The following is a 26,798-nucleotide window of genomic DNA, read 5'->3' as shown; positions in this document are numbered from 1 at the left end:
TTATCTCAATAAATTGTTAATCATGGACAAATGATGATCAAACCATTAGTAAATGATGAATAGCCTATATAATGTATTGATGCATATCCCAATGCATCAGATCAAGACGCATTTAATTATTTGCATTTGTAGACATGATTTTATAAATATAAATAGGCTACTTTTTATTGCAAAAACTGACCAAAAACAGTATAAAAGTATTAGCTCATGTTGCAGTCAAAGTTTTCTGAAGTCATACTTCATACATATCTTTATGTGAAGAACAGAGTTGATCTTAATGTTTTAATCATTGAAATGGTGATCCCTTTATGAACGCATATTTCTCATTCAAATAATAATCCTGTCCTGACTCTTTAGGAGGACGCAATTGGTCACATGACACATGACAGCCAATGGCATTTTACAATCAAAGCTGACGTAATGACGCAATTGGTCACGAGACACACCACAGCCAATGCTGTCAAAGCTGACGTGACGTTTCTTCCAGAAGTTCCGAGTGGCAAGTTTTTAAATGTGTTAATCATCGGACGGTAGATGGACTCTTGGGACTCTAAAGATGGATTTACATCACACAAACCAATCGTTTGGCCTCAGGACACTTGAAATATTTGTACTTTTTGAATAAATTGTTCCTGCAGTCGTATCTGCCTGTTTTTTTAAAATATAAAACACAAACGGGTAGGTTTAGGAAAGGGATTGGTTATGTGACAAATAGGAATTAAATGCTTTCAGTAATTAGATTAATTACCTATTTACACATTCATATTGCAACTGGTGAGGAATAGAAGAATTTAATTTTCACATTTAACGTTACATTTCAATCAATCAATCATCTTTATTTATATAGCGCTTTTACAATCACGATTGTGTCAAAGCAGCTTCACAGTGTCAAACAGGATAATATTGCAACAAATATAGATTTGGCTGTAAAGTCGTTCTGGAGAAAACAGTGACGTTATCGGCTTATTTTAATATATCATATAGCGACAATGTTGGCAGATTATTGTTTATAGTTTATAGAATTAAATAAAACCTAATCCTAAATTGTATTTGTATAATTAGTTGAATAACTTTGATCATAATTTTAGTGTCCCCAACTGAGCAAGCCAAGCCAAAGGCGACAGTGGCAAGGAAGCAAAACTCCATCAGGGCATGATGGAGAAAAATAAATCTTGGGAGAAACCAGACTCAGTCGGGGTGCCAGTTCTCCTCTGGCCTATTAACACACCGTGTATGATTATTATTCTGGCAACCTTACAGGTCAGAAATCATATTAGATCGGAATATTCAAAATTTCAGGGTATCCCGGAAGAGACGGGTTTATTTAGGATGGTGCGTTGATTACACAAGAGTATGAATACATGAAAGATCGGAATTATTGCGCCTGAGACAGGTTTTTTGAGCGTGACGTGCCGGTGCGGCAAATTCGGAGGAGACACCAATTGACACAGCTCAGCAGACACTCCAGGATGCGTTGGTCATGTCCAGGCAGGTCCACCATCCGGTCCACCTGGACAGGGCCCAGATCCGGGATAAACCTTGGGATAAACAGAGAGACTAACATTAGTTTAGATGCCACTCTTTTTATGATGTAAAGAGTACATCAGGTGTTATGGGAAATGTTCCCGGTTCTGGCTGACCTAGTTAATGCAGCCTAACAATCAGTCAATTGATTTGAATAATGAAAGTTAAAAATGTTCTATGTGTATGCCATAGTAAAGAGATGTGTTTTTAGTCTAGATTTAAACTGACAGAGTGTGTCTGCTTTCCGAACAATGCTAGGAAGACTATTCCAGAGTTTAGGTGCTAAATAGGAAAAGGATCAACCCGCCTGCAGTTGATTTAGATATTCTAGGTATTATCAACTGGCCAGAGTTTTGAGACCGCAATAGACGTGATGGAGTATAATGTGTTAAGAGCTCGCTTAAGTACTGGGGAGCTAAACCATTTAGTGCTTTGTAAGTAATAAGCAAGATTTTAAAATGTATGCAATGTTTAATAGGGAGCCAGTGCAGTGTTGACAGAACTGGACTAATGTGATCATACTTCCTGGTTCTAGTAAGAACTCTAGCTGCTGCATTTTGGACTAGCTGGAGTTTGTTTATTAAGCGAGCAGGGCAACCACCCAGTAGAGCATTACAATAATCTAGCCTTGAGCTCATGAACGCATGTACTAACTGTTCAGCATTTTGCATTGAAAGCATGTGCCGTAATTTAAATATATTTTTAAGATGTTAGAATGCGGGTTTACAGATGCTAGAAATCTATGAATCATATTAATGTAAATGCTGACTAGTGAGGGTATAGACAGCTGTCTTCTCTGACACGTGCACCTGATGCTTTACTGGAGGGTAAAACCAGTTCACATTATCACTAGACCCCACACAGAACACAAGTCTGCACCATTGAGTAAAAGGATTTAACTTAACACACTGCAATCCCCTGACTTTAAGTCATTCTAAAATGTTTATTAATTTGACAACTAGTAATTTATCATTCTTTAAAAAAAATAGCTGTAGCATTAATGAATTTTGTGGGTTTTAACAGACCAGCTTAAAAATGTAATGATCCATCAATAAATTATATATTCATTATTTACTAATGGTTTGATCATCATTTGTTCACGATTAACAAATGTTTATTGAGATAATGGTACACGGACATTTCAGTGATTCATAATATATTAACTAGTAACTTAATAACCATTTACTATCAGTTTGGTTATTTTTAAATATGCTATTTTTTTAAAAGATAACTTTTTTGCAGATTTAACAGATTTGCAAATTGTTAGAATGTTAAATGATTTGTAAATGATTAGTTTATAATTACCCAATAACTTGTAAATAATGTATAACTGAATCTACAAAATATACAAAAAAGTAACAATTTAGTAACATTTATGAATTGCATTGTCATGTTTTTTAAACCATTAGTTCATTATTAACTAATCAATTGTAAATTACTTAAAACTAATCTACTAAATCTACTAAATATATGTAAAATAATTAACAAATCACTCATTAATCATTTATGAATGCTTAGTCATGTTTCATAAATCATTACTTAATTATTTACTAATCACTTGTAAATGACTTGTAACAGAATTTACAAAACATTCAGAAAATGTTAGCATATCACGTGATAATCATTTATGAATGCTTAGTCATGTTTCATAAATCATTACTTAATTATTTACTAATCACTTGTAAATGACTTGTAACAGAATTAACAAAACATTCAGAAAATGTTAGCATATCACGTGATAATCATTTATGAATGTTTTGTAAATTATTAGTTCATCAATAACTAACCACTTATAAATGACTTACAACTGAACGTTTTATAAAGTGTTACCGATTAGGTGATTATTGGAGTCATTGTGCCGGAGACAGGTTTATTAAGGATGTCTTTTCAAATCGGCATTTACAGGGCATAGTTTAATTGACACGCTCTCTGCAGACATTTCAGGGATGCATTGGTCATGCCCTGGCGCAGGTCACCCTCTGAACAGAATACAGACCAGTAGCAGGAAGTGTGGCAAATACAAATGATTGATGCAGTCCTCCTATTTTTATATAATTAAATGCATATTGGCCACCGTGCTGTGTGTTCCTAAAACCACAAGGTGGTGGTGGCACAGGTGCGAGTACCCTTTCATGGCTCTCTCAGCTTTAATGTAGTTTTGTATTTTTTTTTAATTACTTTTTTGGACCTCAGGAAGAGTAGTCACTGCCTAGGTATTGGCTAATGAGGATTCAAATAAACAAAAAATAAACTTAGATCATCGATGGGAAAGAGCATTCATGGCAATACAGGTAATTTAACTAAGGAAAAATATGTTTTTTTCCCCCCACAGTTATAATCTGCTACATCTCTGCTTTTTTTAGTTGTCCTCAAAGGGGGCCCATAAATATGTGTGTCAAATTTGTTGCAAATATCTCATTTTGTTTTAAAGTTATAGCCACTTATATTTATGAGAGCATGTGCTGCATTGATTGGATTTTTTTGCCACTTCCTTCCAAAATGTTGGCTTTTGGTTTTAATCGGACTAACTATTTCAAAATACATTCACAAAGGTTTTTTAACCTTAAAGGTATACCTTTTCACAAACCATATGGTGAAACCTGGCATGTTTGGTATTATTGGACTCGGCAAGGATTCAGGAGGTGATTACTGTGAACCCTGTACCCTGTTATAGCGCCACGAAGTGGTATTCGTTGTGATATTTTTCAAGTGATCTCTGACTGATCTCAAACACATGACCTTAATTTGGTGAAAATATCTCATTCTGTTCACAAGTTATAGACATTTTATTAAAAGATGTCTAGGTCACTAAAACATTTTGGCTCCCCTTAGCGACCATGAAATAAAATATATATATTTTTTGATAATTATTTTGATATTCTCTCTCCAGAGAACATTTCTGCAGCAGTTTGGTTCTGATCAGTCAAATAACCTTGGAGTAATTTGCAAAAGTAGGTTTTACAAAAAACATAAAATGTCTCGAAATTGATACTTTTGAATTAACTACAACGTTTCATACCTTTGATCGCTGTTTCGTACTTTTGATCGCTGTAGCGCTCATCAGGCCGATCAGGGCAGGCTTCGGTGACGTCTGCATTCGCTGTGAGTACTACCAGCCCTGAAAGTTTCAAGTCTCTACGACTTACGGTTTGGTCTGCCCGATCCATTTTAGCTGGAGAATGGTGCATCATGGGGAAATTAACAGTTCCAGTAGGGTTTCAGCCTGACGCCTGACTTTAATTGGATTTTACTACCCCAATATTACTACCCCAATATTTTTTTGAGCTCACATGGGTAGTCACCACCTATGTGTCACAGTTCATCAATCAATCGTCTCATTCACTTTGTGTGGTGTGGTTGTGTTGGGGGCGTGGTTTCAGATTATTGCTTGAGCACCATCACCTGCTGCACTCATCACCGCTGCCTTCTTATACGTGTCACTGACATTGTGTCATTGTCAGATTGTTGCAGGCTTCTGTGGTCCTTGGTGTCGGCCCTGTTTCTCCAGGGAGATCGCCTCTGTTCCGGATTCCTGGATTACTGATGCTTATCTGACCACTGCTTCCCCTGCGTCACGAGCCGCTGAACAGCTCACCGCTATTCACCGTCTTCTGGGATTGCCTGATCGCTCTGCACCTTTCCTGCCATGTTCTTGAGTTTCCTTGTGGTCTTTGGACTTTTGTGAACATTGTGCAGTTCTGTCGAATAAATGAGTTTATCGCATTTGGATCTCTCAGTTTCCTTCTAGTATCAGACAGAACGATCTGACCATGAAATGGATCCAGTGAGAGTCGCAGAGCTGCAAGATTATCTCACAACCAGTAACCAGAGGATGGATCACCAGGATGAACAGGTGACTGCGACCACCTAGGCGGCACAGGCACGAGCCTCGCATCCCCACGCCAGAACGTTACGCAGGCGAGCCTAATCTGTGTAGATCCATTTTAACCAGATGCTCCCTGTTTTTCTCTTTACAGCCCATGACATTTGCCACGGAGAATTCTAGAGTGGCACTGGTGTTAAATTTGCTGGCGGGCCGTGCAGCGTTGTGGGGAACGGCGGTTTGGGAAAACCAACATCCGTGCTGCTCCTCGTTCCAGGCACTCTCGGAGGAGATTACATCATCGAGTTCCAGACTTTGACAGCAGAGTGCAAATGGAACGAGGAGGCGCAGTGGGATCATTTCCTGTATGGCCTGGCTGACCGTGTCCAACGGGAAATCTTCACGCTGGAACTGCCCACTAATCTTAACGGACTCTTGGAGTTGGCTGTGCGAGTGGATTCACGCCTAGAATACCGTGACCAACGGTTTCAGACAAAGAGGTCATCAGAATGCCGGGAGTTTCTGGTCAAGGACACGGTCAGCCCACCCAACGATCACGAGCCCATGCAAGTGGGGAGAGCTTGGCTTTTCCGGGCGGAGAGAGAACGCCGGAGGACGGAAGGCTTATGTCTTTATTGTGGTGCGGCGGGGGAAATTTCCTCAACCAGTGTCCGTTAAAAGATCGAGCCCGACAGTAGAACGGGGGTTACTGTCGGGTGGAGCTGCGTTGAGGAATTCCTCGTCCGTGACTCTCCTTCCGGGAAGGTTGCAGTTGGGCCACCGGATATCATCACTGCCAGGCGTTGGTGGACTCCGGGGCAGAGGGCAGTTTTTTGGACCGCAGCCTGGCTTCACAGCTCCAGATCCCCCTCACCCCCCTTCCCAACCCCATTGCTTAGCACGCCCTCAACGGACAGACTCTCCCCAACATCACTCACACCACTGACACCATCACACTGATCATATCGGGCAATCACACAGAAATTATTAAATTCATCACGGACTCCCCTCTCATCCCTATTGTCCTCGGCCATCCCTGGTTATTGAAGCACAATCCCAGGGTTGACTGGGGACCCAATTCTGTCATTGGGTAGAGTCATCAGTGCCATGCCTCTTGTCTTGTTTCTGCTCGTTCGTCTGTGTCTTGTTCTGTGTTTCAGGAGGAGACGATGGATTTAGCTAAAATGCCAGCGGAGTACCTCGACCTGAAGGAGGTGTTAAGTAAGTCCCGGGCTGCTTCTCTCCCTCCCCACCGTCCCTATGACTGTGCTATAGACTTACTGCCAGGCAAGTCTCCGCCCAAAGGCAAGTTATACTCTCTTTCTTTACCTGAGAGGGAGGCCATGGAGAAATACATTTCTGATTCTCTAGCTTCTGAGTTCATCCGCCCCTCTTCTCCAGCGGGGGTGGGGTTTTTTTCGTGAGTAAGAAGGATTGTTCTCTGTGACCTTGTATTGATTACCGGGGGCTGAACAAAATCACGGTAAAGAATACTTATCCTTTGCCGTTGATGTCTTCAGCCTTCGAGAGGTTACAGGGAGCATCCGTATTCACGAAATTGGACTTACGTAATGCTTATCATTTGGTGTGCATAAGAGAGGGGGATGAGTGGAAGACGGCGTTTAATACCCCTATTAAACGCCGGGGACATTATGAATATTTGGTCATATATTCATAATGTCCTAGGGGACATTATGAATATTTGGTCATGCCCTTCGGGCTTTCCAACTCCCCCGCAGTCTTCCAGGCACTAGTCAATGACGTGTTGGGAGACATGGTCAATCAGTTTCTGTATGTCTACCTGGATGACATATTGATTTTTTCTTCGTCTCTCCAGGAGCATGTCCGACACGTCAGACTAGTGCTTCAGAGGTTGCTAGAGAATGGGCTTTTTGTCAAGGCGGAGAAATGCGTGTTTCATGCACGGTCTGTTTCTTTCCTGGGTTATATCGTCTCATCCGAGGGAATGTGCATTGATCCTGACAAAGTTAAGGCTGTGATAGATTGGCCGAGTCCAGATTCCCGTAAGGCCCTACAGAGGTTTCTGGGATTCGCCAATTTCTATCTGCGTTTTATTCGCAATTTCAGCCAACTAGCCGCACCTTTGACGCCGTTGACCTCTTCCAGAACTGTCTTCAGGTGGTCTGGTGCAGCCGAGGCTGCATTTTTCAAACTCAAGAGCCGCTTAGTTTCGGCTCCCATTCTGGTGCCCCCTGATCCATCTAGACAGTTCGTGGTGGAGGTTGATGCATCAGAGACGGGGGTAGGTGCAGTTCTTTCCCAGCGCTCTTCCTCGGATGACAAGATGCATCCGTACGTGTTTTTTTATCATCGTTTATCCCCAGCCGAACGCAATTTCGACATTGGTAACAGAGAATTGTTGGCAAACTTGCATTGGAAGAATGGCGTCATTGGTTAGAGGGGTCAGGGGTACCTTTCATCGTATGGACCGATCATAAGAATCTTGAGTACATCAGATCTGCTAAAAAGACTCAACTCTAAGCAGGCTCGGTGGGCCCTTTTTTTCCGGATGTTTCAATTTTTCTCTATCGTACCGCCCGGGTTCTAAAAATGCTTTGTCGTGCATTTTTGACCGCTCCGAACGCCCAGCTACTCCCGAGTGTATTTTACCTGAGAGACTGGTGGTCTCCACACTCGTATGGGAGGTCGAGTCGAGGGTCAAGTCAGTCTTAGAAGGGGTAACGCCTCCGCCCGGTGGGCCACCGAGTAGGTTATTTGTGCCGGAGGGGGTTCGGTCCGACATGATACGATAGGGTCATTGTTCCAATGTAGCTTGTCATCCAGGGGTAAATAGAACTACATTTTTGGTCAAGCAACGATTCTGGTGGCCTGGTATGGCTCGCGAAGTCCGGGAATTTGTTTTGGCTTGTTCAGTTTGTGCCATGGGTAAGACGTCTAATCACCCTCCGGATGGGTTACTCCAACTGCTGTCGGTTCCTTCGAGACCCTGGTCCCACGTCGCACTAGATTTCATCACCGCCCTCCCGCCCTCACAGGGCAAGATGGTTTTAACCGTCGTGGACCGATTCTCGAAAATGGTTCATTTTATCCCCTTAGCCAAACTACCTTCAGCTAAGGAGACAGTGGTAGCTGTCGTTGAGCACGTCTTTCGTTTACATGGTCTTCCGATGAACGTGGTTTCCGACGGGGGCCCCAATTTATTTCTAAATTTTGGCGTGAATTCTGTAGATTACTGGGGGCGACGGTTAGTCTATCTTCGGGGTTTCACCCCCAGAGTAATGGTCAGACTGAGCGGGCCAACCAAGATCTTGAGAGAGGGTTGCAATGTTTAGCCTCCAAGAATCCTTCGTCCTGGAGCCAGCAAATCTCTTGAATTGAGTACGCTCATAATTCGTTACCAGTGTCGGGTCTCGCCGTTTGAGTGTAGCTTAGGGTACCAGCCACCACTTTTTCCCAGTCTGGAGTCCGAAGTCGCGGTCCCCTCCGCCCACGCTTTTGTCCAGAGGTGTCGCCACACATGAAGTAGAGCCTGTGAGACTCTGCTCCAGGTGCGTGCGCGCACCAAGGCCCAAGCCGATCGCCACCGGTCTAAGCCTCCCGTCTACGTTGTGGGTCAAAAGGTGTGGCTTTTATCCAGAAACATTCCTCTCCTCTCCGCTCCGTGAGTAATAAAATGGCTTCTAAATTTATAGGCCCGTTTCCTGTCATCAAAATTCTTAGTCCAGTGACAGTACGCCTCAAACTACCTCCTGCGTACGTGAGGATACACCCTGTGTTCCATGTTTCCAAATTAAAGCCTGTGTTTTATTCCCACATTAATCCGCCAGCCACGGTTCCTCCTCTGTTGCGTCTCGTAGATGGGGACCCAACCTATACAGTAAATCGTATTCTGGACTCGAGACGGAGGGGACGCGGATTCCAGTACTTGGTGGACTGGGAAGGTTACGGTCCGGTTCCTGCGAGGGACATACTGGATCACTCCCTTATTGATGATTACAATCGACAGGTAGGTCCTCCTGGGAGCTCCAGGAGGCGCTCCTAGGGGGAGGGGTATTGTCACGGTTCATCAATCCATCATCTCATTCACTTTGCGTGGTGTGGTTGTGTTGGGGGCGTGGTTTCTGATTATTTCTTGAGCACCATCACCTGCTGCACTCATCACCGCTGCCTTCTTATACGTGTCACTGACAGCACTCATTGTCAGATCGTTGCAGGCTTCTGTGGTCCTTGGTGTCGGCCCTGTTTCTCCAGGGAGATCGACTCTGTTCCGGATTCCTGGATTCCTGACGCTTATCTGCCCACTGCTTCCCCTGCGTCACGAGCCGCTGACCAGCTCACCGCCATTCACCGTCTTCTGGGATTGCCTGATCGCTCTACACCTTTCCTGCCATGTTCTTGAGTTTCCTTGTGGTCTTCGGACTTTTGTGAACATTGTGCAGTTCTGTTGAATAAATGAGTTTATCGCATTTGGATCTCTCAGTTTCCTTCTAGTATCTTAAACTATGTTTCCGAACTTCTGACGATGTTTTCATCTCGATCAGACTAGCGGTTTCCAAGATATCGGCAATTTTTTTGCACTAAATTACAATGGCGCACAAACCATAAATGGCGCATGTTGTCTGAGGACATGCTTGTGCCAACATGTACCAAGTTTGGTCTGAATACGATAAAGCGTTGCGGAGATACAGCCTTCTCGTCTGTTTTCCCAAGCGCTACATAAGATTTGTTTGAGTATTTATTGGAAACAATTTGACGAATCAACTTGAATTCCATAACTTTTGTCAGCACAGGCTGAAGATGATAGGGTGAATGAACTTTCGAGAAAATCGGACAAACCGTCTAGGATGAGTTCGCAAAAGTAGGTTTTTGGGAAAATTTTAAATGGCGGGAAATATATAATGACGTCATGGGGTGTTATCGGATTGGCATGAGCTCAGAAATCAGAGGAAAAGGGAATTTTGTTTCTAGCCCTTAAAGGTTCAAAAGTTATTAGCAAAAACATGAGTGTAACTTTGAACAGGTGGTGGTGCTAGAGGGATTGAGTTGCAGACACCAAAATTGGTGTATTTAATGTTGGGACTGTCCTCTGTCAGAATGTCAAATCATTACAACTTTCCCGCAAGCGGTTCTATGGGCTGCCATAGACTTCAATGCCGGAAGAATAAAGTAGGAGAACAGATACAATAGGTGCCTCCGCACCTTAGGTGCTTGGCCCCTAATAAAAAAAATCTATATTATAATTATAGAAGTACATTTCAAAAATATTAAATTACTCATATAATACGACAATTCACCATGACGTCACAACAGTAATAAACGTTCTTCCGGGTGGCAAAAGCCGAAGCGTTCCTATGGCAACGCTAGTATTCAGACATAGTTAACATGATTATTGAGGGACCGATTAATTAATTCAGGAGATAGCAATACATGAAATGCCTAACCTTGGTCTAGTAGATGTAGTGCTAGTCTAATACCACAATTTTTAAATGAGCTTCAGCCTACCATTGAGTAGTTATTTTAGTGACTGTTGCTGTTTGAATTACAATATGTTAGGCTATCGTAGATAGTCTATTTCCCTGTTCTCTGCTTTTCAACAAATCCTTTGCACACATTTTTTCTTTATTTTTTGTATCTGAAGCTATAGCAGCAACATTGAAAGTTCCGGTGTCTGTGTTTAACACGAAACCTTGTGTGATTGCGGCCGGCTCGCGGTGCAGTCATGCTGTTTCCCAGCTGATTTGATGCAATGATCCACTTTAATGACTCGTGGCATCTGCAATATCTCACAAACTCCCGATGTTAAAATATGTTATATTTATATTTTTATATGGAACTAATCACTACACCTGTTAGCAGTCATGTAAACATCCATTATTGATATAAAATAGCCGAAATCACATGAACAATCACACAAAAACCTTATTCCATAGTTATCGTGTGTTTATTAGCTTCTTAGTTCACGCGTAGAAATTTAGAATAGGCCCGTTCGAGCCAGAATGAGGAAATGTCCGAGACAGTAGGAGAGAGGTCTGCGCATGTTTTAACTCTTTTATATCGAATAATTCCGTGAGAAATTAATAGAAATTGTATTCTGTATGACGAAATATTTTGCAAACGTGATATGTCAATATTTCTCCAAATATGAGGACTTTTAAACTAAGAGCTAAACTGAAAGCTGTTCTTTGCGATCTCTGTGAACACAAATGAGCCAGTGAAGACGAGAGAATAAAGTGCGTCTGATAATCTATTCAAAATATCGTTCATAACGGATCGATAATAATGCACTCCTGACATAAATTAAGAATTGAATGTCACTGCAACCCAGTTTTATCATAAACAGTGTTCAAATATCAAAGCTGGAGTCTTTAATCTTTCTGATGATACTGAGTTTGTCCAGATAATGTGTGATGAGCAGTGAATGTTGAACAATAGTAATCTGAGGCCGTATGATCTTTGAATCGTAAGGGGTTAAAAGAGATCTAAAGTTTACTAATATTAGTCTCGAAATTCCCCAGCTGAAGATAATTATGCTCTGCTATGATTTTGTAGATGGACCATTTTGAGAATACTTCTCTGTAGCCCCACTTTTGACGACGTCCACTCGCTTTAGCCTCCTCACCCACAGGTTTTGCTGGATATATTTACTTCTTTCTGAATGAAATCGATAAAATCCTACACCTTTTCCTGTATATCTGATGGCGCAACCCCAAACACAACACGTTTTCGTCATAGTTTCAACTTTAAACAACAGCAATGTTCTTAACTATGTTACTATTTACAGTAGCCGGCTGATCTCTTCAGTTTGTCAGTAGAAGCCGCTCGCGTTCTGCCACCCGGAAGTATCTTGAGGCGATTGTTTACAAACATTCTGAAATGGTCTATTAAATAAGATTTTGGTCATCCCAACCTGTTCACGAAATGTAAACATGTACTTATATTTCATGTACTTTTATTTAATTTAGTTCTATCTAAATAGTTTTTGTTGTTTTTAATTGCAAAAATTTCGAGATATATACTGAATACCGTAAAAATTTGGACAATATCGCCAATATTTTTTTTTAGATATCGCCTAGCCCTAGTTCCCAGGTGCAAAAATTAAAAGAGCATGACTTTCTTAGTCCAAGTAACACGGAGGAAGATTAAACATATGCTACTAACATTGCCACAATACAATACAAAGCGGGCTGAAAATCAGCAAACTTACACTAAGCCTAAAAAACTTTTTTTTTTTTTTTATCCTGTGGTATAGAGGTCAAACTATTTGATATAACAAAGATATCATCTTTTTAGTTTAGAGCTTTATTTATCCCCTTGGGGCAATAAGTTTGGGCTCTCATGGTGCTTCACATGTAGCTAACACTTAACATTTACACATTCAAACATTCAAAACACAAAACAGAACATTTGAAATGAGATTATTTGGAGGAGGGGACATGGTTTAGTTAGGCACGAGCAGCTGCAGCTGCAGCACTGCCAGTCGAGAGAGAATGACGGAGAGCTGGGGAAAGATTGCTGAGAAAGTGTTATTGTACCGAGTTGTTGAAAGCACTAGTTTATTTAGTTTGTATCCGAGCTCTCTGAATAAACACGAGTGAACTTTGCAATGTTATTTCTCTCAAAAAATGCTTTCACCACAACTAACAACAAACACAACATCGACATGAATACAGTAAGAGCTTCGTTGAGCAGTTAACAGCATCATTCAAACAGCAGTTTGGATAAGCACCCCCAAGCACACGTCTCACAGCACGCAAATATTGAGTTCTCTTTCAAGTTTTGCGCTTGAACGGACAAACTCACACAAAACGTATGTCAACATGTCCATCTTGATGAGTGTCCATGCAGACATAGTCTGAAAGTCCTTATGGTTCTGAAAGTCCTTATATAATCGAGAAAGACAATGCATATCCCTATCTTAAAGGTCTTAAAGGGGCAGCAACCTTTACTCTTTTTAATGTCAAAGAAAAGATAAGGACTCACTGCTTTTGATTGAATAGCTTTTGTAAGTTTAATAAGGATTAATCTTTAATTTAAACAGTTAAATATGCAGTTATTTTACATTTGATTATTTATTCTATTTCTCTACCTAAAAACGGTTAGACCTACCTGAAAAACATGAAAAGCATTGTTCATTTTATCAGTATCTTTGCTCAATAGTATTTATTTGTGCTGCTGCTTATGGGGATAAAGTTATTTGTTCTTATTTGCTTTATTTTTATTAGTCCATTATTCTCTGATCATAGCAAATATTGAACGTATGCGAGGGGCACCACAAAATTTTCGAAGGGTGCCATGACTGAAAAAAGGTTGGCAAACACTGCTCTAAGTTACGACAGTATGCGGATTTGTTCCTTTTCTTATTGTTGCGACATTGATAGTTATTTCGGTTTTAGACAAAGGTTGCATTTGACTGCATTTGCATTTGACTAGCCAAAGTTCTTGTCCTCATCTCTGATAAACTAAGCAATGCGCATCCATCTCGCGAATGTACAGTAGTGTACATGTGACGGTGTGGACATTTTCCCACCGGTTAATCAAAGTGTGATGTGACAACACCGGTATCTGGGCTTTTAAATCACTATTCTATCTAACCTAAAGGAACATGCGCACCACCGCTTCGGCATTAATAACATGAGTGAATGCAAAGCGAGTGCTTTCAATGAATTCCTATGAAAGTTATACTTCCATATGAACTGAAAATGCGCCAGTGGCGCACACCGTGAATGACAGCTCAGTAAATGCACGCCCTGTGCGGCGAAGCAGATTTTAGTTTCGGTTTAGAATTAGCCTATTATTCTTAATGAAAAACACAACACAATGACAAACTCCCTTTTATGGGCGTTTCTACATTTCACTTTGAAACCAAATCTTCCGTGATCATCCGTCAGCTCAAGATCCGACTCCTGATGCGTTTGTACTGCGACACGTTCGGCTCATAGGCTACTTAGCAGACACCTTCAGTTTTTATTTGAACTGTCTGTTCTCTAGTCTAATATTATTGTGCTCTAGTATTGTGCTCTTTTTCTTTTTCCTTTTCATTTATTTATTTTTTATTTATTTATTTTGTGTGTGTGTGTGTGTGTGTGGGGGGGGGAGGATTTAATGAAAATGTACAGAGTAAAATATTACTGAAAATTCATTAATAATGCCTTACACTACTGCATTACAGCAAAAAGTAATAAGTTACTGTAATGTATTACTTTTGTAATGCTTTACTCCCAACTCTGGTAACCCGTCACAGAAACCAGTGACACAAGTCGGCAGCATTTTCAAGCAAAATGAGAACTTTTTTGCAGAATCTGTTAGTTGTGATCACGAAGAAGCCTCTTCGTGTCTGAGATAGAAGTTTTGGTATTTAAAAGCATAGATTTTGAAGTTGAAATCGGCTTGTTTTTTTTGGAGATTCTAGCTTGCACTAGGGGCATGTTATGTGTGTATTTCCATACTGGATAAGTGAGCCCTTCAAGGGAAACATGGCTACTTAGTTATGCAGCGCTCTGGTCAGCTCTAGCTGTAATCAAAATTCAATGAAGATGGACGCCGCAAAGATGATCACAGACAAGCTGAACCGTGGCAGTTACACCAAAAATGTTTTGACGTAAGACAAGCTGGATGCTTATGAACAATCGCTCACTGATTCTGAAGACGATATGAGCAACGATGAAAGCGGCATAATAAAACTGAATAATATCCCTAATCTACAACTGAGCGAAGATGAATAAGAGGAAAAATGTATCGAACTGGTGGAATAAATCGGACGAGTTGGACCGTAAGATATAAGAGGCTATATTGATAGTAACATTTGATGGGGATAAAGACAGAGAAAAGGGGAAAATCCGTAACTTTGAGTGTAAATGTCACACGAGGAGAAAAGAACTATCTGCATGGGAGACACTCCTGTAGCCAGAAACTTTCTCCAGACATTATGTACAACATACAGCTGGATTCTTTAGCTGCGGAAAAAGAGTGGCAGGACATGCAAATTATTGGACATTTAGACGAACAGACGAACAGTACAAACTTCAGAGATGGTTGCATCAACAAACAAGATCCCGACAAACAGAAAGTGTGCCCGAACGAATTATTTCATTGGAGGCAATGAGATCTAAAAGAATATTTTTCTGTTTCTTATGGGGTGAGTTTCCAGCAACTCCCAGCAGGTGAGAACAGGTGAGAACTGCACAATCTTTAAAAGCCATTCTCTACCTTTTGAGCTTTTGTAAAATGCCTACCTTCAAATGGCCACAACTGTTACACATTGTTGGAAAGCTTGGAGACTACACTTTCAGAATCTGTGAATAACTCAAAATGCCCCAAAACTGACTTGTGTCCCTATTTTCCGTGATTGGTCACATATTTTTTCATGGGTTAATGAAAACTGTAATACAAGACTGTATTTTTTGAGGCCTAATGTGTTCGGAAAATTAGGTATTGTTCCTGCATTGCATACAAGTTAAACTATAACATAGATAAAGCTAATTTCAACAGAAAATCTCCACCCGTTTTTTAAATATACTTGTCTCACAGATCTCTACTCTACAGGGTTTGGGAAAATAATATCGACATCCATTATTATAGGGGTAAATATAATTTGTGTAGGCTACATTGAAGAAACAAACAATTGCCCAATTGTAGCATATTTTAAGAACAACAGTCGGTAACACTTTATTACACACTTTCCTTGTTATATATGTTAAATGTACTTACCATAGTAGTAACAGTACAATTATGCTTAATTAACCTACAAGAAACTAACCCTAACCCTAATCCAAACCCAAACAACAAAGAACAACTGCAGCAAAGTGACAGCAAACCTCAATATTTACCCTGAAGACAATGTTTTCACAAGAACTGACCACAGAAAACTTCACAAAGCCAACATCAATTAAAAGTAGTTGTAATTGCTATTAAATTTAATCTCAGACACAACCGATAAAATGCAAAAAAGAAGGCATTATAATAATACAATCCGGAAAGCACACAGATGAACTTCAAAAACTGTTTTATTCAAACCAAGCTGCCAAAATGGCTCATTTGTCATTATGGGATCAATTAAATTTTTGGGTAAACTATCCCTTTACGGCAAACATTCCCAATCATAGCAGTGGGCATTTACTTTAATGCAGCACACCTATCAAATGTTATGAGTATTAACCTGTCGACCTATCAGAGTTTTCAACTAGAGGGTCAAAACAGGATAACAATAGCCTATTACTTCTAAATTGTTTTTTGATGCATGATGTAAAAAAAAAGAAAAAAAAGAACTTGCTAATAAGTAGACCTCAGAGGACAGGGGGGGGGGGGGGGGGGGGGGGGGGTGGAAAATGACACCAATGTAAATAGTTGAATAAGTCATACGTACATTACAGTAGATTCGTTTCTGCACTCCATAGCGAAGCACAAGCACATCAAAGGACTGGTCCAGAATCCCCATGACCATAGCCTCTGAATCCAGAGGACCACACTCCTACAAACAACAACACACTCATAAATAAATGGTTTGTTTCCAACATCATTTCTGCCTTTGCAGATCAAAAACAACTATACTTACAAATACATATAATAATAATAATAATAATAATAATAATAATAATAATAATAATAATAATAATAATGATAATAGATTTTATTTATAACAGACGTTTCAAAGACGAATCTCAAAGTGCAACAATGGAAAAAGGGAAAAATAACAAAATGAATAAAAAGTAAAAATATAGAATAATACAAACAACCAACACATACAACCCTTCTGAACAGAAAAGTTCTGGTAAAGTCTGCTAAACTGGTCCAGGCTCTGTACTGCTCTCAGCTCACTGAGAAGGCGGTTCCAAAGCCGCGGTGCAGCCGAGCAGAAATCTTGGTCTACCATGGTATGAAGCCTGGTGGTGGGAACTTGAAGAAGCAGGTGGCTCCATCTGAGGGTGCAGGTGGAGGATTTCAGAGTTCCTGTAGATATGGTGGTGCATGTCTGGTGATGCATTTATGTGTGAGCATGAGGTTTTTGTAGTCGACCCAGGATGAAAGAGGAAGCCAGTGCAATGAGATTAGGATGGGAGTTATGGGATCATATTTACAGACTCTCATAAGGACTAGTGGCCAGCAGCACTGTTCTGGATGTATTGAAGCATCTGGATATTTTAGCCAGAAATCCCACTGAAGAGTCCGTTGCAGTAGTCCAGCCTGGTGGAGACAAAGGCATGCACAAGTTTCTCTGTATCTGCAAAGGTTAAAAGGGGACTGAGTTTGGTGATGTTTTGGAGGTGGTGGAAGGTTTTGCAGATGTGTTTAATATGGTCATTGTAGGTCAGCTGGGTGTCAAACCGAATGGTTAGTGACGGAGGGGATGAAAGTGATGACCTGGTTGTCAAAGATGAGCTTGGATAAGGGAGAGGAGTGGATCTGATGAGGTGTGCCAACCACTAGTAACTTAGTTTTACTCGAGTTCAGCTGGAGGAAGTTATCCATGCCATCTCCTTAAAACATGTGGTGAGTTGTGACAGAGCTGTGGAGGGACTCGGGGCAGTTTTAATATAAATTTGCATGTCATCAGCATAACAATGAAAAGTCCATGTCTGCTGATGACAGGACCAAGGGGAAGCATGTAGAGAATGAATAAGATTGGGCCGAGAACTGACCCCTGCGGAACACCACAGCAGCCTGGACTCACATTCTCCCAATATAACAAGCTCAGTCCTGCCAAAAGGTAGGACTGAAACCACTGCAGCGCTGCTCCCGATAATCCAACCGTATTTTTGAGGCAGTCCAGGAGGATGGTATGTCCACTGTGTCGAATGCTGCTGTTAGATCGAGGAGAATGAGCAGTGATGGTGATCCTGAATCAGCTGTCATTAGAAGTTCATTTGTCACCCTGAACCTGTTTAGGAGCTGTGGGCCGAGCGAAAGCCTGATTGAAAAAACTCAAATAGGTTGCTGTTTGTTAGATGGTTGTGGAGCTAAGAGGCAATTTATGTTCCAATTTGTTCAATGTTTATTTTATTACTATTTACATACACAGAAGATTTTTACTCTACGTGCAAGCAAATGATAAATAAAACCTGACCCCTTGAGCGTCTTTCCTATGATACATACCTTCACAAAGACAGCAAAGAAAAGTTCAGAGCTCAACTCTTGAACTCTCTTTGAAGCAGTCTTCCTGTCATTGCAGTGGGATGCCTGTTTGTGTACTTCCTCTTCTGAGAGACTCAAACATGGCCCACTGTCTGTAAAGACAAACAGAATAAATATGAGGCTTCAGATAAAACAGCAATGAACTTGAAGTCTGTGCGAACTGGAAGTTGTGCTTTTTGTAATTAAATACTGAATAGAAAAAAAATGGAGGTTGGGGCTTGATTTTAGTGCACATCTTCGCCATCTCTAGCTCACAGCAGTCTAATAATTGGAGAGGAGTGGTTAAGGATGTTTTGCCCAAGCTATCATACTGATGTGATGCAAGAGGAACACAACTCCAAAGATTGATTAATGACCATTACTAGTATTGTGGTGAACAAGTAAATAGTTTCATTAGGGCCCAAGCCCTGAAAGGGCGCAGAGCCCTATTGTTCTTCTACGGATTATTAGGGCCCAAGCCCTGAAAGGGCGCAGAGCCCTATTGTTCTTCTAAGGATTATTATTATTATTAGGGCCCAAGCCCTGAAATGGTGCACAGCCCTATTGTTCTTCTAAGGATTATTAGGGCCCAAGCCCTGAAAGGGCACAGAGCCCTATTGTTCTTCTAAGGACAATTTAGCTTTTTCAACTATTCGGGCACTTTCGGGGCCCTTATCATGCTCGAAAACTCTTGAAACTTTGGACACACATCGGAATCTGCGGCCATCAGGGTCGGACCAAAGCTGGTACCTGGGCGTGGCAGGGGGGCTCGACAGCGCCCCCTAAAGTGGGGTCTGAAAACATGGTCTATAAATCAAACACACTTGCACGTACATGTATGAAACTCGGTACACATATGGAGCTCATCGGGCCGAACAACTTTCGTGCTCTAAGTTATGCGTCAGCCCAACACGAAGTGAGCTATTATGGGTTGTTCGGAAAACGCATGCTCTGGAATTTGCGATACTCCTCCTAGACGATTCACCCGATCAGCACCAAACTCGGTCAGCATGAAGTCAAGACATTGAGGATGCTAAATTGCGAGCAACTTTTTGATATCTCAAACGGTTAGGCTGTGGCGAGGAGACGAATTTATGGCGAGAAAAGGGAAACAGGAAGTGTGTTATAACTTCTGCATTCATTAATTCATTTTGATTAAACTTCAGCTGTGTGTTCGTTGTAAGAGGCCGATCACATGGATATGACTTTTGTGAGTCAAAGTTATAGCGCCACCAACTGGCAGCAGGAAGTGTGTCACTTTCAAAATGCTTTGAAATCACCATCTTATTTTTACCCGATTTACTTCAAACTTCATCAGTATAATGTCAAAACATAGCAGATATATAAAGCTGATAAGCACTTCCTGATATTGTATATACTGTTGCCACGGCAACACATCAAACTATAACATTCTTTTTCGCTGCTTTTGAGACTCTTAAAATGCTTCAAATTACATGAAACTCAACACACACATCAGACATGCTGTCCAGTAGATATGGGCAAAGACTTAAAAACGGGCATGGTGGAGGAGCTCAGTAGCGCCATCTTTTGACAAAAGTAATGCAATCTTTTGTCAAAAGTGGGGGGGGGGGGGGGGGAGTTAGTTCTATCTTCAGTCACCAAACTCTGTATATATATTGTTCTCTTTGAGCCGAACAAGTTTCTAATTTACAATCATTGAGGCAGATCGGACATTGTATGCTTGAGGTACAACAAATTCCTGTGTCATGGCGAAACATCAACATTTGTGAGGCCGCCACGGACACACCCTTCAGATTAGACTATGCAAATACGATGTTGATATGATTCAATCTCTAGGAGGAGTTTGTTAAAGTACAACGTCTGGCAATGGCAAAAACTGCACCAATTTACCAAAGAAAATTCAAAATATCTCAGTTCCTGTTGGTTTTTCAGATTTGGCCCCCTGGGTCTTTTTTGTAGGTATTGGGCTGTTGAATGCGTCTACTGAATTTTCATACTCATACATGAAACGTAGTGCGAATGACGCTTAATTTAAATTTTGTAGGTGGCGCTATCGAACCATTTTGCCACACCTAATTCTGAAACCCATATCAGATGTATGTTTTCACCACTTCTGATACGTGTGCAAAGTTTCATGAGTTTTAATGAGTGTTTAGGCCCTCAAAAGTAATTCATTTGGGAAAAGAAAAATGATGGTTTGAGCAATTACAATAAGGTCCTCACACCTTAAGCCCTAAATATCTGAGTTCCTGTTCGTCGGCGCTAATGACTGTAAATTAGAAAGTTGTTCGGCTCAAAGAGAACAATATATATACAGAGTTTGGTGACTGAAGATAAAACTAACCCCCCCACTTTTGACAAAAGATTGCATTACTTTTGTCAAAAGATGGCGCTACTGAGCTCCTCCACCACGCCCGTTTTTAAGTCTTTGCCCATATCTACTGGACAGCATGTCTGATGTGTGTGTTGAGTTTCATGTAATTTGAAGCATTTTAAGAGTCTCAAAAGCAGCGAAAAACAATGTTATAGTTCGATGTGTTGCCGTGGCAACAGTATATACAATATCAGAAAGTGCTTACCAGCTTTATATCTGCTATGTTTTGACATTATACTGATGAAGTTTGAAGTAAATCGGGTAAAAATAAGATGGTGATTTCAAAGCATTTTGAAAGTGACACACTTCCTGCTGCCAGTTGGTGGCGCTATAACTTTGACTCACAAAAGTCATATCCATGTGATCGGCCTCTTACAACGAACACACAGCTGAAGTTTAATCAAAATGAATTAATGAATGCAGAAGTTATAACACACTTCCTGTTTCCCTTTTCTCGCCATAAATTTGTCTCCTCGCCACAGCCTAACCGTTTGAGTTATCTAAAAAAAAGTTACTCGCAATTTAGCATCCTCAATGTCTTGACTTCATGCTGACTGAGTTTGGTGCTGATCGGGTGAATCGTCTAGGAGGAGTATGTTAAATTCCAGAGCATGCGTTTTCCGAACAACCCATAATAGCTCACTTCCTGTTGGGCTGACGCATAACTTAGAGCACGAAAGTTGTTTGGCCCAATGAGCTCTATATGTGTACCGAGTTTCGTACATGTACGTGCAAGTGTGTTTGATTTATAGACCATGTTTTCAGACCCCACTTTAGGGGGCGCTGTCGAGCCCCCTTGCCACGCCCAGGTACCACCTCTGGTCCGACCCTGATGGCCGCAGATTCCGATGAGTGTGCAAAGTTTCAAGAGTTTTCGAGCATGATAAGGGCCCCGAAAGTGCCCGAATAGTCGAAAAAGCTAAATTGTCCTTAGAAGAACAATAGGGCTCTGCGCCCTTTCAGGGCTTGGGCCCTAATTAAAGCTGCAAGCAGCGATGACGGGCCCAAGCCGGTGGCACCGCCACCCCGGTGGCATCAGCCTAACTGTGCACAGCAGGCAATAGGCATTTAATATGGGAAAAAATAAATAAAGGGACTATGTCAAAGTCATTTGAATTCACCTCATTAACTGCAGCAACTGGTGCTGCTATGACCAGGAACCACAACAGTCACATCTATGAGATCAATTACATTTTATTCATTAATTTTATCTCTGATGATGTCAAATGTCAATTTCAAAATGAGTGCAGATTACTGTCCAAATGCTGAAGTTGTATAATCCTTACACTTCTCTTAAAAACAAATTAAGCCAAATCACAGAGACCGCAACAATGATTTTAATATCAGTGTCAGGTAAGAGTAATATGCATGCATATAATTTAAGGAAGTTTATTATAAACAGCCACTTTTATAAAATCATGTGAAATTTAATTTTTTAATCCATTTGAATTCTATCAATAAATAATTAGTTTAAAGAGGTTTCATACGTGATCTTTGCATATATATATAATACATTTTTTTAAACTTATTTTTCACAATAAAGTGATAGATATTGCTGATAGCCTATGATATGAAAGGGTTAAATTATGAAAAAAACAAGAGACAAGGCGACACACACAGAGTGAGAGAGACCCCCTCCACACACACACACACACACACACACACACATACATAGAGTGATCCTGAGAGAGGGAGGGGAGGGGGGATGACAGACACAAAATCTAAACAGTGAGAGAACATTGTTTTTATATCATTGTCTGAAAACACTGTTTTGCAATAACAACAATAGTTTTATCTTCAAAACAGTGTTCCCTAGGACATATCCAACCTGGTTACTAAATAAGGCTACACTCCCACCTTCTGGTTATTCTATATACCGGTTGCTCATTGGTTCTCATTTTTGTCCTTAAACAAAAGGCATTCATCTTCTCATTTAAGTTACACACACTACTTTTTTTCTTTTCTTTTTAAGACAATTAAATGTGTTTTTTCTTTTGTTAGTAATGTTTTTTTATATTTATATTTTTTTATTAATAATTATTTGTATTAACACAATTATTTAACTAATTATATAAAACAATATTGTCAATGCCCTACAAATAAACTGGTTTTATACATAAATTTTTTTATTCAAACCCAGAATAAAACGTTTTATCCTTTAATGCAGGCCAAAGCACAGCATTGAGAGGTAATCTTTTTAGACAGAAGAGTGGCTCACACACACACACACACACACACACACACACACACACACACACACACACACACACACACACACACACACACACACACAGTAGAAATCAGTGACACGTGTCCCCATGAGTCAGTGTGCATTCAGGTCGAAGTCCCCACCAGGCTAGAAAAAAGAACACACGCACGCACGCACAGTAGTAATGCTGAAGTATGCTGCAGGCAACTCTTATCAGTTAAGCCCATCCACCATCCCCCATCCACAAAACACACCCACACACACACATACACACACTCATGTCTGGTTCACTATCTTTTTGGGGACTCACCATAGACGTAATGGTTTTTATGCTGTACAAACCATATAAAACCTACCCATCACACAACTTTCTGCATTTTCACCTTTTCAAAAGAACTCATTCTGTATGATTTATAAGCTTTTGTACCCATTGGGAAGTCCCCATGAGTCTGTGTGCATTCAGGTTTAAGTCCCCACTAGGCTCGAAAACCATTCACACACACACAGAGGCAAGTTTTTTTGCTTGAAAACTTATACAATATTGCCCTCTACTGGTCATTTAAGTGAGAGCATAAGTGTTGAAAAAAAAACAAATAAACAAAAAAAAACAAACAGTGTGATATATAGAATAACCAGCAGGTGGGAGTATAGCCTTATTTATGAACCAGTTACTTGTGTCTCTCTTTTGTATTTTTTAAGCTTTTGCTACGGGAACACCGTTTGAGATATCCAATAACCGTTCGCATTTTAGCATCATCTGTACATTTACTTCATGTCGTCCGAGTTTGAAGGAGATTGAATGAATCGCTTTTGAGGAGAAGGTAAAAACTCAGAGCTCGCTTTCCACTTTTTGTTATCTTCCAACCAAATTATCTGACTTCCTGTTGGTCAGAGCTAATGACTGTAAATTAGAAAGTTGTCCGGCTCGAAATGTACAATATATATACCGAGTTTGGTGACTGTACATAAAAAACAACATTGACAAAATTGACACTTCCTGCTGGCAGTTGGTGGCGCTATTACTTTGACTCACAAAAGTCATATCCATGTGATCGTCCTCTTACAACGAACACACAGCTGAAGTTTCATCAAAATGAATTAATGTATGCAAAAGTTATAACGCACTTCCTGTTTCCCTTTTCTCGCCATAAATTAATCTCTTCACCACGGCCTAACCGTTTGAGGTATCAAAAAGTTACTCGCAATTTAGCATCCTCAGTATAAATACGACTTTGCAGAAGTGTAAAACTGATGAATATGTATTTTTGGGTGGAGACTTCAATTGCACAGAAAATGAAATGTTGGACAGAAACCATGTAGAGCCTCACGTGGCTTCAAGTCGAGTGCTTCGAGAGCTGATTGAAGCACATAATTTATGGAGGGAATTCAATGGCAATCTGAATCAGTATACATAGTTCTACACAAGAGAAAATTATCTCTCTATGGCAAGACTTGATAGATTTTACTGTTTTAAACACCATGTAAATGTAATTAAAAAAAAGTGAAATTGTGCTGGTTGGTTTTTCGGATAATTTTTTAATTTTATGTCAGGTTTTTATTGCAAATGTTAAGGTTAAGAGTGCATATTGGCATTTTAATGTATCTTTGTTAAATGACTTGAATTTTAAAGAAGCTTTTTGTTTCTTTTGGAGTAAGTAATGTTTTAATGATTTGAGACAATGATGGGACAATGGAAAATTTGAAATGAAAATGCTTTGTAAACAGTATGCTGAATCACTAGAAATCACTAGAGACATGAGAAAATTAGAATCTGAAATTATTTAGTTACAAGCATTGGCAGATGTTAAGAAAGGACCAAGACAAGTTGAGACATTAAACTCTTTTAGAAAATATTCTCATTCAAGCTCACAAGCTCATTCCCTCTTTTAGAAAATATGCTTGGTATAAAGTCACAAGGAGCTCTGATAAGGTATCAGAACTTGGCTCAATTGGCTTTACGGTCAGAGAGTGACCAGGAGTTAACTGAAACAAGTGATATAAGATGGAAAGCTGTAAGGTTTTACAGTGATCTGTTCAAGAGTGAATATAAAGAGAATGAACAGTTGTCTGCCAGTTTCCATAATGGATTGCCCAGTGTTGCTGAGGAGTCAAAGACACATCTGGAAAGACCCTTGTCTAACCAGGAACTTTGGAAAGCTCTTAGAGATATGGAGGGAAGTCTCCTGGTATCGACGGACTCCCTGTGGAGTTTTATAAAGAGTTTTGTTCTGTGCTTGGTGAGGACCTATTGAGAGTCTGACTAAAGGCTCACTGCCTTTGAGCTGTCGAAGAGCAGCTATAACATTGCTTCCTAAAAGGGCAATTTACAACAGATTAAGAACTGGCATCCTGTAAGTTTGATATGAAGATTTTATCTAAGGTCTTAGCTAACAGACTAAGAGAAGTAATGGGCCAAGTCATCCATATGGACCAGACCTATTGCGTGTCAGGTAGATCAATTTTAGATAATGTTCATCTAATAAGAGATGTTTTGGATGTTTCAGGTTTTTTGGGGGTGGACTTAGGGCTCATCTCTATGGACCAGGAAAAAGCTTTTGACAGAATTGAACATCAGAATCTGTGGAAAACTTTGGAGGCTTTTGGTTTTCGTTTGGAATTTATTAAAATGATTTGAGTGCTGTATCAGAACATCGGAAGCATGCTGAAGGTCAATGGTGGTTTAAGTGCCCCGTTTAATGTTAGTAGTGGTATAAGACAAGGTATTTGGGAGTATACCTGGGTGATGAAGCTGCACAACAGAAAAATTGGGAAGGAATTGTGGAAAAGATAGAGGGCAGACTTAAACAATGGAAATGGAATCATCCACAAATGTCTTTTCGAGGAAGAGTTCTTGTAATCAATAATTTAATAGCATCAACATTGCGGCATAAATTGTCATGTGTAGACCCACCTGTTGGCCTTTTGCCCAAATTACAGGTAATTTTTAGGCTTCCTAAAAGTATGCTTTATTTGCCCAAAGAGGAGGGGGGGCAGGGCATGGTGCACTTGCAAAGTAGGCTAGCGACTTTTCGCTTACAATTTGTTCAAAAGTTTTTGACGGGCTCTGCAGATTTGGTATGGCAAATAATGGCCAAAACAATCTTACAGAGAGTAGAAGGTCTTGGTATGCACTCTTTCTAATAGACCATAAGAACATTTGCCTTAATGGATTACCACCTTTTTATCGTGGACTTTTCAAAGTTTGGAGATTTTTTATCATTCACAGGCTGGAGAAAACAGACTCATTGTATTGGTTCCTTGAAGAACCCTTGGTTAAAGGGGCCAGGCTTGATGTAACAGGAGAATGCATGATGGGACTAACTCAGATACTTTGCACCTCCAGGAATGTCAAATTGAAGCATATAGTTGAGGTGTCTGGACCTGAATTGGAAGATATTAATGCAGTTGCCACTTTGTTGGGACAGAGATCAATTTGTCATACTGCAAAATAGTTGAACTCTGGAGAAGAAAATTAACAGAGGAGGAATGGAAGTTGTTAAAAGGATTTAAAGATGGCTCCATACATTTGGATGAGAAGGATCCATTTCCAAATCTTGGTCTTACTCCAAATTTAAAAGAAGCATCAGGATCTTTATTGGATTTGAAAGGTTTAAAGGGTTTAGACTTGGCTGTGTTAAGTGGAAAAGTGATGTACAAATGTTTTGTGAAAGTTTTTAACAGAACAATGTTAGACAAGAAAACTGATACAGTGTGGTGAGAAAAACTTGCATTAGATGAGGGAATACAACCAGTGTGGCGGGTGCTGTATAAACTACCATTGATGAAACATGTTGGTG

At 40.3% G+C, this 26,798-nt stretch overlaps 1 protein-coding gene across 3 annotated transcripts in view; it reads right to left on the bottom strand.

Annotated features, from left to right (window-relative positions):
- The window catches only part of dis3l2 (DIS3 like 3'-5' exoribonuclease 2), a 208,504-nt gene that overhangs the window by 26,616 nt on the left and 155,090 nt on the right, over positions 1-26,798 (bottom strand). For 2 of the 3 annotated variants that reach the window (XM_067454397.1, XM_067454398.1), the window contains exons 18-19: positions 18,419-18,549; positions 16,692-16,796 (exon numbers count right to left, since the gene is read on the bottom strand). In XM_067454397.1, coding sequence (XP_067310498.1) covers positions 16,692-16,796; positions 18,419-18,549 — 236 coding nt within the window. Of the gene's footprint in view, positions 1-1,406; positions 1,539-16,691; positions 16,797-18,418; positions 18,550-26,798 lie in introns of those variants that run through there. The other variant, XM_067454399.1, reaches the window with a different exon arrangement.

Source organism: Pseudorasbora parva, chromosome 9, assembly GCF_024679245.1.
Source record: "Pseudorasbora parva isolate DD20220531a chromosome 9, ASM2467924v1, whole genome shotgun sequence".
In the NCBI taxonomy this organism is placed as follows: Eukaryota; Metazoa; Chordata; class Actinopteri; order Cypriniformes; family Gobionidae; genus Pseudorasbora; species Pseudorasbora parva.
Note: the sequence above shows the minus strand (reverse complement) of the source record. Positions and strands in the feature narration are given on the sequence as shown.